The following is a 13,680-nucleotide window of genomic DNA, read 5'->3' as shown; positions in this document are numbered from 1 at the left end:
ATAACACTGCATTTTTCTTTTATCTTGGAATTTCTTGGATCCATGATCTTGACTCCCTCTACCAGCAGCCAATTTCTGCTTCTGCACACTATTTTGACTCTGGTTCTGACTGCTTGAAGCAGGCTGTTCCGTCCGGTTGACCGGGACGTCTTCGTGCGTGGTCTCAATCGTCAGCTAAGGTCTCCTTCTGATACTGAATGCCTGCAACTTTCCTGCAAAAAAGAGGACAAAGAGGCGCCCTAGCGGCCGTTTGCACTCCGACGCTCAAGTCAGCCAGCAAGAAACACCAAAAACTGTCCACCCACGTATCTGAGCACCGCGTGTAGCGCTCTGAAGGGTGGAAAAAGAACTGTGTATATGTGTGTGTGTGTTGTCCCCTCCAGGCAAAAATATTCTCCAGTCACTCGTACGTAATCCTCAAGCACGGGCAAGCAACCAGAGAGTTTCTCCTAAATTTGCCAAAGGTTCCAACCCTTTTTTCCGACATTCTCAGCGCTATTTAAACTGCCCCCAGCATTTAAAGCGCCTTAAAGCGCTTTTAAACTCAAACGTAACGCGCTCATTAAAGCGCTTAATTATGAAACGTAGCGCATTTAAGACGTTGAAACGCTTGGGAGCCAAAATAGTACCTGAATGCCAAAAAGGGAAACTGTATTGAATATCTTTAATTACCTGGCACCTGACTAGAGGGTGTTTCTATTCCGGCATTGCTGTCATACACGTGGAGGGCCTCACGACGCCTTGACCCCATCTGGGGGCGTTTCTGCCCATCTGGGGACGTTTCTACGTGTGGGTCCTCCTGCTGGGAGTGCTACTGCGCTAGGGGTGGCTTTTTGGGTGCCAACTCATGCCCCCAAGTATCTAGCCACTTACTCTGAGAGCGTATTTGCCTTCCTCTTACACCCTGCACCCGGTTATCCTGGGCGTGACCTTCCTCTTGGGTCGTATCTGTCCCGAAGGCGTCTCTGGGGCGGCAGGGGTACTTCGCGAGTCGGGCTGCCCTTTACTGGTACTATTACTATGGCCTTGGAGCCACCTTTTCTTTCTCTTTATTACTTTCCCGCGATATCGGGACCTGAGGCTTTCCCACGACGTCGCTCCCTCCATGGTCTTTCCTACCCATGGGTATCGGGGAACCACACCGTGATTGCCTTGCTTTTACACTGTTTAATCTGGCGACGCCTTCACCAGGGCGACGCCTTCACCTAGGCGACGCCTTCAGCTAGGCGACGCCTTCGCTTAGGCGACGCCTTGCCTTAGCGACGTCTCGTCCTGCCTTGGCGACTCTTCCTCTTGGCGTCTCTACATCTGGGCGACACCTCGAGCTGACTTTGACTTTCCTGCTGTTGACTTTGACCTTGACTTAGTCAACGCCCTGATACGGGACGGTACACAAGCCCCCCAGTCTTAAGCCGAAGACTTGTGTTCAGCGCAAAGACTAAAGCCTTGCCCCTGCCATCCATGTGCTTTCTTGATGACGTGTCATTCTCTGCTGACTCAGCAAATTTTCGAATTACTGACGCGACATTATCTGAACCACAGGGGTATTCTTAATGACCGATGGGACATTCCCTGCGATGGGGATGATTACACCTTTTGGGCTACCCTTTATCGCGCGCCACGTGGCCCATCGCGCGGACCTCCTTTAGAGACCTTCGCGCTTCTCTTTGAGCAATTGATCCTCTGACGCGTGGCACGATCCCACGGCCCTAGGTCAGCGCCTCTTGAGTTGCGAAATGTAACGTTTAAGTTACTCCAAACCCCGCGCTCACCCTACTGTTACATTCATTCACTCTGCAACTCCGCACTGTTCATCGCCTTCGAAAACCTTTTTTTTCTCTGCAACTGCGATTCTCTCCTTCCTGTGCCCTTCTGCTGCCTCCATTCTAATAGCAAAGGTATGATCTCGGATACTCACGACCTTTTCCCTTCGTCGCATTAGATTGATTTATTGAACTGCCTGGGATTGTTGTTATTCACGTATTATTGCATTTCTCCGCTTCTTCTTCCTCCTCTGATTTTTTCTCGCGTGGGTGACGCTTCCTGGGGTTCTTTCCCCTTCTTGCCATGGCTAAACTTGCTAAACCCTTTTTCCTCTCTTCTTTCTCCAGCTATCTATTTTCACCATGACGCGCGCGAACGCGGAGCCTGATTCTTCCCCTACGACCCCCAAGTCCAACTACAAAGCCTTCTACCCCTGGGCCTCCGATGAGCTCCTGAGTGAATGCACCAGCCTGACTTCTTTCCAGGACCTGGAAGCTCACCGGGGGGATCCCCATTTGTACAGCTTGAACGCCTTCTGCCGCACACACGACGCCCACATATCCGTCCGTCCCGGCAGGCCTGGGGAACCTGTTTGTTTGGACGACAGACCTAGAAAGGGGAAACCCTTCTTCTTTATGTACCAGACCGTGTTCAAGCGCGTGGGAGTGCGTCTCCCGTTCACTCCCTTCGAACGGGAGCTTCTTACTGAAATCAACACTGCCCCCGCCCAGCTTCATCCCAACAGCTGGGCATTTGTGAGGGGCTTTCAAATTCTTTGTGGATACCTGGGCATTCCTCCTTCCGTAGATGTCTTTCTGCATTTTTTTGAGGTGAAAAAACAGGGGAAAAGCTTCTGGGTAAGCTTTTCCGGGATCACTGGCAGGATCCTCCTCTCCCTCTTCCAGAATTCTTACAAGAACTGGAAAGGGAAGTTCTTCAGGGTGTGCTGCGCCAAGCATGATCCCACAGCTTTGGATGGCTTCCCCCTTTACTGGACGGAACGCCCCAAATTGCTCAGGGCCAAAACCCTGGAAGAGCTATCCCCCGCCGATAGGGAGGTAAGCAAAGCCTTGGCGGGGTTGGGGATCGTCTTTGATACCTTGAAGCTGGTCGCTAGCGAGTACAATGCCCACGCCCTGACCACCTATTTTGGTAAGGGGCTCTCCCCTCATCTTTCTTGCTATGAACAGCCTGCTATCGATCGTTTGTTTCCCCATACTATTATGCTTGTTTTACACTTGTACCATGTTACTTGCATTTCACGTCTCTTCGCGTATCGTGAATTCGCATAGCTGTTTTAGTACTAATCCTTGCTGTTTGGTCTGCCTTGGTGTAGGATCGGTGATGGGCGTTTCCAAAAGAATGATGTTGGCGAAAGCACTGAAGGAGGCTCGTGCCGCCAAGGCAGGCGCCTCCTCCAGCCCTACTGCCAATCCGATTCTCCCGCCGGCTCCGACACCGCCGCCGCCAGTCACTGCTGAGGGTGCTTCTAGCCCATCTCCGACGTCTCCACCTGGCTCTGACGTGCTTCCAACTCCCAACTCTCCTTCGCCTATCGCCGCTGTGCCCCTAGCTGCGGCCTCATCACCGGCTCCAACCCCCATTGACAAAGGAAAAAGGGTTTTGGAGATTCTGTCAGATGATGAGGAATCAGAAGGCGTGGCACCCTTCAAGAGGAGAAAATCCGCGCGGGTTCCTCTTTTGGTAGAGACGCCGCCGCAGGGAGGGAACCCCTTTATGGACAACCCTCCAAGCGCAACCTCACTCCCTCCTATGGTTCTCCAAGAGGAAAGGGGCGAAGGTGCTGAATCTGCGCCGCCTCTTTTGCCGCCAGAAACCACTGCCTCCCCGGCTCCCGATGCTGCCGCCCCCGACTTCATTGCCATCCCCCCTCCAATCATGCATCTGATGAGGGGTTTCAGTGGCGGGACTATGCCAGAAGGTACCGACAAGAGGGAAGGTATGCCTTTCTATTTGGGAGCCTTCTTGGCGGTGGCTCTTGAATGGCGCTCCCAGGCCAGAAACGCTGTCTTGCAAACCTAAACCCTCCAGGCCTTGGAAACGAAAGCAACCAACCTGGAGGAGGAGATGAAGGCCCTGGGACGCCAGAACGAGGCTTATTGTTCCTCTCTGAAACAAGCACAAGAGTCCAGGGCAGAAGCTGAGAGGAAATTGGCAGAGGCCTTGGAGCTCCAGGCTGACTTCTACGCTCGTGAAGTTGCTCTCCAAGTACAGGTAGCGGGTCTTCAGGAATTGGTCAAAGAAGACGCGGAAACCCAAAAGGACCTGAAGGACCGCTGCTGTGAACAAACTGCCAAGGTGGAACGGATAGAGGAGGAAATGGCTACGCAGGCCAAAGCTATGGACCTTCTCCGGGTTGACTACGATGAGCTGCAGGTCGAGGTTAGCCGGCTTCGTGTGGAGAAAGAGGCTCTGGAGAAACAGGTGACCTCCGGAGACGCCGCCATTGAGGAGCTGGAGAAGGAGAAAAATTCCCTTATCCAGGAGATGGCGGGCACCTACGAGGAGGGGTTTCAAGAAGCCCTGTCCCAGGCGTCCTGCGAGAATCCCGGCGTCAACCTTTCAAACTGTGACCCCACACACCACGTAGTCGACGGGAAGGTCGTGCCCATGGATCTGAACGATTGAACTGCTGCCCCTCATCCGCCACCTTCCTCTTCAAGCTTAACTCTTCATTCTTTACCTTCGCTTTTTAATTTCATCTGCCAACAACTTGTAATTCTTTGAACTATCCACACTCTTGTTATTGATTCGGGACACTCGCATGGTTGTCCTTATTTCTTTTTCACATACGACTCCGCCTATACGATCTCGTTCTCATCTTTTCCCTTTATACGCTTTACTTATTTTATCTGTATCCCGCCCGTTTCTCACACTTCGTTGGGCGGTTTGGTATGATGAGGTAAGGTCGCTCGCCAACCCTTACGCCCATGGAGAGGCTCACTAAGTGTCGCCGTATCGTCCACGGGACGACTCTGACACCGAAAGGCTCTTTCTTTGATCTTTCAGCACTCGGCGCCCACGCCTAAGGAGAGGCCTGCCAAAGCAGCACCGTATCGTCCCCGGGTGTCTAAAACGCTGAGTGCTGTGGGGTTTTTGTTCCCTTCATGGTCTTTCCTACCCATAGGTATCGGGGAACATCCTGCCAGTGACTCGCTGGTGTTTGACGGTCTCGTCTCCCTCCACAGTCTTTCCTACCTGTGGGTATCGGGGAGGCGACGCCTTCACCTAACTTTGCCTTTCTCTGATTTCTTCTCCCTCCTCAGTCTTTCCTACCTGTGGATATCGGGGAGGTAACGCCAGTCGGTATTTGGGTTGGCGACGCCCGCGACTTCTCGTCTGTCGTCGCCCTTTACGTCTTTCTTGGCAACCCCTCGGGCATTACCTTTACTTCGACATTGACTTTAATTCTTGCCTTGGCCAACGCCTGATAACAGCGAAAAGCCTAAGGCTTTGCCTGTGCCCTCCGCGTGGCGCTTCTTGTACAGCTGATGGGACCTTTTGTCATTCGACTTGATCCACGTGGCGCTGCTTAACTGGTCAGTGGGGTATCTAGTCATTTCATTTTCTGACTCCTGCTGCACCCCTGGCTCATTCTCGACGGCGCATCGTACCACTGGACATTCTATTGACGGGACATTTTCTGCTTTAAAAACAGTGGTGCCAGCGTCATCCTTTCATCTTCTGCCACGTGTATCAATCGTGCGGTGCATCCATTCACGTCGTTTGGCGCTCTAACCGCTTTATTTAACTCTTCGAGCTCTGGAACTATCTTCATCGTTTTCTCGCTCTTCATAACCTACTTGCGCTCTTTCTTCTTGCACCCTTTCTTCTTGCACCCTTTCTTCTCTGTCGAAGGGCTGTCTTAACCTTCGCTCCCCTCACTCAACCCTTGCATTTCCAGCCATCTTGATCCTGTTAAAGAATGTCTTCTCACGATGCTTCCTCCAGGGTCCGTCCCAAAGACTTGTACCCTTGGGCCTCGAGTGAACTTCTTGATGAGTGTTCGTGTTTGCTCTCCACTAGGGCCGTACGGGAACACAAAGGGGAGTTGTGTTCTTACGACCATCGGGCTTTCGCAAGGAGGCACGATGACGACATCGCTGTGCTCCCTTGCACTCTGGGGGAGCCATTGTCACTCCAACCTCCTTCAGCACTACTGTAACCTGGTAGATTTTCTCGAACTTGTGATGGGACTGATGTTTTATATCGGCCCCACGGTGGGCGCCAAATGTTCCGTCCGGTTGACCGGGATGTCTTCGTGCGTGGTCTCAATCGTCAGCTAGGGTCTCCTTCTGATACTGAATGCCTGCAACTTTCCTGCAAAAAAGAGGACAAAGAGGCGCCCTAGCGGCCGTTTGCACTCCGACGCTCAAGTCAGCCAGCAAGAAACACCAAAAACTGTCCACCCACGTATCTGAGCACCGCGTGTAGCGCTCTGAAGGGTGGAAAAAGAACTGTGTATATGTGTGTGTGTGTTGTCCCCTCCAGGCAAAAATATTCTCCAGTCACTCGTACGTAATCCTCAAGCACGGGCAAGCAACCAGAGAGTTTCTCCTAAATTTGCCAAAGGTTCCAACCCTTTTTTCCGACATTCTCAGCGCTATTTAAACTGCCCCCAGCATTTAAAGCGCCTTAAAGCGCTTTTAAACTCAAACGTAACGCGCTCATTAAAGCGCTTAATTATGAAACGTAGCGCATTTAAGACGTTGAAACGCTTGGGAGCCAAAATAGTACCTGAATGCCAAAAAGGGAAACTGTATTGAATATCTTTAATTACCTGGCACCTGACTAGAGGGTGTTTCTATTCCGGCATTGCTGTCATACACGTGGAAGGCCTCACGACGCCTTGACCCCATCTGGGGGCGTTTCTGCCCATCTGGGGACGTTTCTACGTGTGGGTCCTCCTGCTGGGAGTGCTACTGCGCTAGGGGTGGCTTTTTGGGTGCCAACTCATGCCCCCAAGTATCTAGCCACTTACTCTGAGAGCGTATCTGCCTTCCTCTTACACCCTGCACCCGGTTATCCTGGGCGTGACCTTCCTCTTGGGTCGTATCTGTCCCGAAGGCGTCTCTGGGGCGACAGGGGTACTTCGCGAGTCGGGCTGCCCTTTACTGGTACTATTACTATGGCCTTGGAGCCACCTTTTCTTTCTCTTTATTACTTTCCCGCGATATCGGGACCTGAGGCTTTCCCACGACGTCGCTCCCTCCATGGTCTTTCCTACCCATGGGTATCGGGGAACCACACCGTGATTGCCTTGCTTTTACACTGTTTAATCTGGCGACGCCTTCACCAGGGCGACGCCTTCACCTAGGCGACGCCTTCAGCTAGGCGACGCCTTCGCTTAGGCGACGCCTTGCCTTAGCGACGTCTCGTCCTGCCTTGGCGACTCTTCCTCTTGGCGTCTCTACATCTGGGCGACACCTCGAGCTGACTTTGACTTTCCTGTTGTTGACTTTGACCTTGACTTAGTCAACGCCCTGATACGGGACGGTACACAGGCCATTCACTTGATTGACCTCCTCTTCCTCTTCCTCTTCCTTTCTTTTTCCAACCACTTCTTCCTCTGCCTCTGCCAGCAGTTAGAGCCTAGAAAACTTGCTCTACTACCTTTTCTTTACCATTTATTTACCTTTTCTTGAAAGTAACCGTTGCTCATGTGCTTCAAGAGAATTTTGGAGTTCTTCTACTGTCATTTCATCAAGATCATTGGATTCTTCAATTGCCACGAAAATGTGATCAAAAGCAGGAATCAAAGTTCTAAGAATCTTCTCAACCACCTTTGAATCAGGCAACTGTTCATCACAGCCTCGCATAGAATTTGCAATTGCTTGGATTTTACCAAAGTAATCACATGATCAGTCATGGACAGCAATTCAAATTGTCTTTTGAGTGATTGCAGCCTCACCTTCTTAACCCTACTAGTATTTCCATAGGTCTGTTCTAGTACGTCCCAAATATGCTTGGCAGATTCAGCTTTTGAGATTTTTTGGAAAATGGCAGCTGAAACACACTCTGATGCAGTAACATCCGTGCCTTGCAATCAATTTTTTTTTTTTTAGTGCTTCTCAGACTTTTTCTTCTGCTCCTCTGTTTCAAGCTTGATTGAATCTTGAAACCCAATCTTGACAGCTTCTTCTAATTCTTGAAAACCAAGAATGACTTCCATCTTCACAGTCCTTCCCATCAAACATCGGAAGACTCCCTGGAACCACACCAAATGCAGCCATGGCAGCTATCACCTACAGCAGTCAACCTCCAATTCTTGGCTTGCAAAACAGCAGATCCTCCTCTGCTCAAAGTTCCAGTAGCAGTCTTATCCTCACTGTTAGGAAACCACACAAGTTCCCTCCCTATGCTCTGATACCAATTTGTTGGGAATTAATTGATAATTGGAATTGAAATTGAAATCTCTTGATTAGAAACGCTGTACTGATACAATACAAACAATGCTATTTATAACTGTTAAAAACATAATAAATTAAAACATTCTGATAACAGAAATATCTAGCTTTAAGTTTTGGATAGTTAGAGTTAACAACTTAACTCTTTTATTTAGTTTATTTCAACACAAAGAATTGGCCAACTACACTGCTCTTCATCCATGGCATCAAATATGTTTAGAGGAAATAATTGAGCCCTTCCAATAATTTTGTGTGAACCCTCTAACTGCATCAGCATACGATTTATTCCCATTCTTCTCCACCCATATCTCCTTGCCTTTCAACTTCTTCACCTCAGAATAACCATACGGTGTGTTGTGCACTCCCTTGGCATTACCCTACTCATATTCCTTCCAGTCCTTCTTGAATCTCCATATTGCTCAAGCTATGTTCTCCTATATCTAGACATATAGTTTCAAATTGCCAATGTAAATTTGGTCTAGCTCCTTCTCTAGCCGTCCACGTTTCCAACTTCAAAGAACCTCACAAACTCAAATCTTCTCTCCCATCTATTCAACCTAAGTGAAATAAACACCTCCTTCACCCTTACCATTGGAACACCTTAAACATGTCTTGCTGTAATCGGAAAATTGGTAAAGAAAAAAGTTGTGTGGTTATAATTTTGTGGTTTACTTCCTTGGCTTGACTGTGAAACCAGTTGAGGAAGGCTTTGATCTTCTCTCCATATCTTTGGGTTGTTGTTTCTTCTTCTTGCCTCGCTCCACCCGTACTCCGTATCCAACAAAATTTGAGTTATCACATGCATGGAAGTTATGAGTAATTTTTTAATTCTTTCATATAAGTTTTCTAAATGTAATTGATAACTTCAGACTAATTCTTCCCATGCCTACTTTTGAAGTTAGTGCCAACCTTGGAGCATTCTTACTGCAAAAAAAACATTAAATAAAAAATAATTTAAAAAAATAAAATAATTAATTATTATATTAACTAAATTAATATTATTTTAAAAACTAAATAAATTATAAATTATTATTTAAAGTAATTTTTTAATTGATAAATAATTTTTAGATTAATATATAATTAGTTATCCTGTTTTAGCTATCAATAATAAAAAATTATTTATTAATTATTTTCTATTTCTAAAATTATTTTGTATTTAATGATGTTTTAGTAATACGTTTATATGTTTCTTGGAATCTAAAATACCAATAAAACATTATCACTTTTCTTTAACATGTTTTACGTTAACACGAGTTCCTTTGATATTCATTTTCAATAAGAATGAAAAAATGCACAGTTGGACAAAAATAGAATATAAAAATACAATTTTGAAGCAATATATTTTTCTCATGTGGTTTTCTTGCTTGTTGATATGTAAATTGCTCTAATTTTGTTTGTTTGTGCTATAGTGTCATACAGTCTTTATATAAATTGTGGTGGAGAAGAGGTAACAATAAATGAAACCAGATACGAAGATGATTCAGATGCTGGACGGGCGGCTAGATTTATTTTGAAGGGAATGAGAAATTGGGTTGTTAGCACTACTGGTAACTTTATGAATAATGGTAACTCAACGAATAATGATGGTGGAGGCAAATATTTACCATCAACCAACTCTTTGCCTTCTACAAAAGATGCTGCCCTGTACAGGACTGCACGAGCTTCTCCCATTTCATTGACTTATTATGGATTTTGTCTGGCAAATGGAAACTACACAGTATTTCTGCATTTTGCGGAAATTGTGTTCATTGATGGTAAAACATATAGCAGCTTAGGAAGACGAGTATTTAACATCTACATTCAGGTATATGGTTAACAATTTTTTTAACCATTGTCATTGAGACTTTTCATATAGAAAATGGAAGTGGTCAACCATATAGGTTCTATCAAGAACATGTTGAATTATTTTCATAAATAGAATACCATAACAATATACATTTCCTACTTTATATGTTACTAGTTTAACTTCATATAATCCATGGCCACCTACTATCATCTTTGAAAATGATTTGAAATATTTAAGCTGTAATCATCATGAAGCATTCAGATTTTTTAATTTAAACGTTGCAGAGAAAACTGGTGAAGGAGGACTTCAATATTGCAGAAGAAGCAGGAGGTATTGGTAAGCCATTCACAAAAAACTTTACTGCTGTTGTGAGTAATAATACCTTGGAGATACGCTTCTCTTGGACTGGAAAAGGGACAACTGTTCTCCCATCTAGATCAGTATATGGTCCTCTTATATCAGCTATAACGGTGTTATCTGGTAAGTTGTCATTCTTTGTAAGTTTCATGTGGTTTGATCTTAATATTATTATCTAAGATCTTGAATAATAATCAAGCAGACAATCCACCAGACAATCCACCTCCCTCCAATAGGAGCATATCAGTAGGATCTGTGGTTGGAATTGTGGTTGCAGTAGCAGTTGTTCTCATCCTTGTGTTGTCTATACTTTGGTGGAAAGGCTGCTTAAGAAAGAAAAGTTCTTTAGAAAGAGGTAATTGTACTGAAATTACCAAGTTAACCATATTTATACTTGTAGTTAACCACGTGTAATGGTTAATAGCATCATTATATATATTATTAATTGTTTGTAAGATAAAGTTAATAATTGTTAGATAGATTTAAATAATTTTATGACATTATCAACTATTTATTGATAATTTTACACTAAATTAATGTGCAAAAGTACATAAAATAAAAGAAACAAGTCACGATGACATTATATCATAATGAACAACTCTCATAGTTTTTTTAGGTTTAATTATATCATTAGACAACAAAATTACCCATATTTACAAAAGTTAACAACATATACTCGAGTGGACTCAGAAAAATTTCTTAGAGTGGATTTTTTTTGTAAGAAAATGAAATTATAATATTGAGAAAATTTAAATATATGCCCTGCTTAGTGTATGCACTAAACATGAATTTTTTGTACTACAAGAGGTCTCTGATATGTCTTTTTCTTTAATTAACAGAGCTAAAAGGTTTAGAACTACGAACAGGTTTGTTCACTTTAAGACAAATAAAAGTAGCAACAAACAACTTTGATGAGGTGAATAAGATTGGAGAAGGAGGATTTGGTCCTGTGTACAAGGTATTTTGTCTATAATTTTGCATAATAATGTTTTAAAATTATTTTACGACATTCAAAACATATAACTCCTTGGAAATGTAGGGATGTCTATCAGATGGAACATTAATAGCAGTGAAGCTACTCTCTTCTAAATCAAGACAAGGGAATCGTGAGTTCTTAAATGAGATAGGAATGATTTCTGCTTTGCAACATCCTTATCTTGTTAAACTCTATGGATGTTGTGTAGAAGGAGATCAACTATTGTTGATATATGAATATATGGAAAATAATAGCCTTGCTCGAGCTTTATTTGGTAAATATACTTATTATATCATAAACTTTTGATTATTATCATTTATTTGATATATTAACTTTTGAATGACTATATATGTTACTTTTTGTCCATTTTATATCATTTTCACAAATGAAGGTTCTGAAGAATTCCAAATAAAATTGGATTGGCCGACAAGGTACAAGATTTGTGTTGGTATTGCTAGAGGTTTGGCATACCTTCATGAAGAATCACGATTGAAGGTTGTTCATAGAGACATCAAGGCCACTAATGTGTTGCTTGATAAAGATCTCAAACCAAAAATATCTGACTTTGGTTTGGCAAAGCTTGATGAAGAGGAAAACACTCATATTAGCACCCGAATAGCAGGGACATAGTAAGTTCCTATCTCTTTTGTGCAAGTTTCATAGAGAAATATTTTGTATGTATATATTAAGAAACAAAAAGTAAAAAGGATTTATTGATGATTACTTAATCAAATTCATTTATTTTTTAAATTATGGACTGCAATAATCTGGTTTGGATAAGTGGATTAAAAAAAATAGTCTCTAATACAATCCAACATTTAAAGTAATATCTTCTAAGTAGTGGGATGAGGGTAGTTTTTTTTTGTTATATGGAAAGAAATACAAAGAATTATTATGTTGTGTAGCTAGCTAATAAACTTTTCAATTTTTATTATATAGTGGATATATGGCTCCAGAATATGCCATGCATGGTTATTTAACTGATAAAGCAGATGTCTATAGCTTTGGAATTGTTGTCTTGGAAATTGTAAATGGAAAGAACAATATCATTCACCGACAAAAAGAAGAATCATTCTCAATTCTTGATTGGGTAAGTACTCTCAAAATCTGATCATGCCAACTTTTTATGAGAATATGAACTAGCTGCTGGTAAAGTTTAATTCACAGATAATGTTATTTGATTTCTACCACTAGGCTTTAAGAGTAACATTTTGTACATTAGTCACATATAAATATGTAGAACTTTGAATTTATTTGGAAGGAATTGTCTTTATACTATTTGTTTTGCAGGCACATCTATTGAAACAAAAGGGTGATCTAATGGAGCTAGTGGATAGAAGATTGGGTTCAGAGTTCAATAAAGAAGAAGCATTGGTGATGATAAAAGTGGCTCTGTTATGCACTCAGGTGACTACAACACTTAGGCCAACAATGTCAGCAGTAGTAAGCATGCTAGAAGGAAGAAATGTTGTTGAGGAAGTGGTTACAGAGACAAGTGAGGTATTGGATGAGAAGAGGATGGAGGCAATGAGACAATATTATCATGAGCTAAGTATAGAAGTGCCATGGACTGCTTCATCTACATCTGCATCAGATCTTTATCCAACACACCTTGATTCATCTTATTTGGACAAGAGAAATTAGCTCTTGAGAGAAATTACAATATTTTCTCATCATTATTGCAGTTGTGATTCCGTTATCTAGTGTGTTTTCATTTTAACCCTGAAACAATGTTAATCTGTGGCCACAACATACTGAGTTTTAATAATAAGAAGGACCAATCGGTCAGCGGTGCTTGTAATACCCAACTTGATATTAAGGAAGTTGTGTTATGTGATCATGAGTTTATTGTTTTTATTGTCAAGAAGTCATCCTGTAAAATAATTTTATGATTTTATTGAAGTAGTGTTTTCAATTTCGTAACTATTAATTGACTGTGCATATAAAATTAATGAATTTTTATTTTATAATTAAAGTTGTTCCTGCCGGTTGACTCGATCGCCTTCGTACGTTTCATGATGCTCCCACACCCGATTCTCTGTGGTTTCGTTCGTGCCTCTCTCGATCTAACACTTAAAATCACAAAGACAAAGGGCGTCCTAAAGGCCGTTTGCACTCCGATGCTCAAGTCAATCTTAGGGCTAAAAAACACCAAAATTGTTAAGCGTAAAAACTTTGTGTAACTGTGTGTGTTAAGCGGCGCAGAATGAATAACGTACCTTACTAAGTTTGTTACTTCCCTTTATATAGCCTAGGGTTTCCACTGTTTCCGCTACCCAAAATAGACTTTCTGAGGGGGTGGGCCCCAGCACCGCTGTTACCCACTCTTAGGGCAACCTAGCGCGTGGGGTTCCCTAACTAGAGTGCAA

The 13,680-nt window shown here is 43.5% G+C and overlaps 1 protein-coding gene across 3 annotated transcripts in view; it reads left to right on the top strand.

Moving 5' to 3' along the window:
- The window catches only part of LOC137835234 (putative leucine-rich repeat receptor-like serine/threonine-protein kinase At3g14840), a 36,159-nt gene extending 22,918 nt beyond the window's left edge, over positions 1 to 13,241 (top strand). For 2 of the 3 annotated variants that reach the window (XM_090302093.1, XM_068643638.2), the window contains 8 exons: positions 9,602 to 9,996; positions 10,263 to 10,458; positions 10,538 to 10,690; positions 11,175 to 11,293; positions 11,375 to 11,585; positions 11,703 to 11,940; positions 12,251 to 12,401; positions 12,602 to 13,241. In XM_090302093.1, the coding sequence (XP_090158219.1) occupies positions 9,602 to 9,996; positions 10,263 to 10,458; positions 10,538 to 10,690; positions 11,175 to 11,293; positions 11,375 to 11,585; positions 11,703 to 11,940; positions 12,251 to 12,401; positions 12,602 to 12,955 (1,817 nt within the window). In that variant the 3' untranslated portion in view covers positions 12,956 to 13,241. The remainder of the gene's footprint in view (positions 1 to 9,601; positions 9,997 to 10,262; positions 10,459 to 10,537; positions 10,691 to 11,174; positions 11,294 to 11,374; positions 11,586 to 11,702; positions 11,941 to 12,250; positions 12,402 to 12,601) is intronic. The other variant, XM_090302092.1, reaches the window with a different exon arrangement.
- The last annotated feature ends 439 nt before the right edge of the window (positions 13,242 to 13,680 follow it).

Source organism: Phaseolus vulgaris, chromosome 5 (assembly GCF_051622355.1).
Source record: "Phaseolus vulgaris cultivar YP4 chromosome 5, ASM5162235v1, whole genome shotgun sequence".
NCBI lineage: Eukaryota > Viridiplantae > Streptophyta > Magnoliopsida > Fabales > Fabaceae > Phaseolus > Phaseolus vulgaris.
Note: the sequence above shows the minus strand (reverse complement) of the source record. Positions and strands in the feature narration are given on the sequence as shown.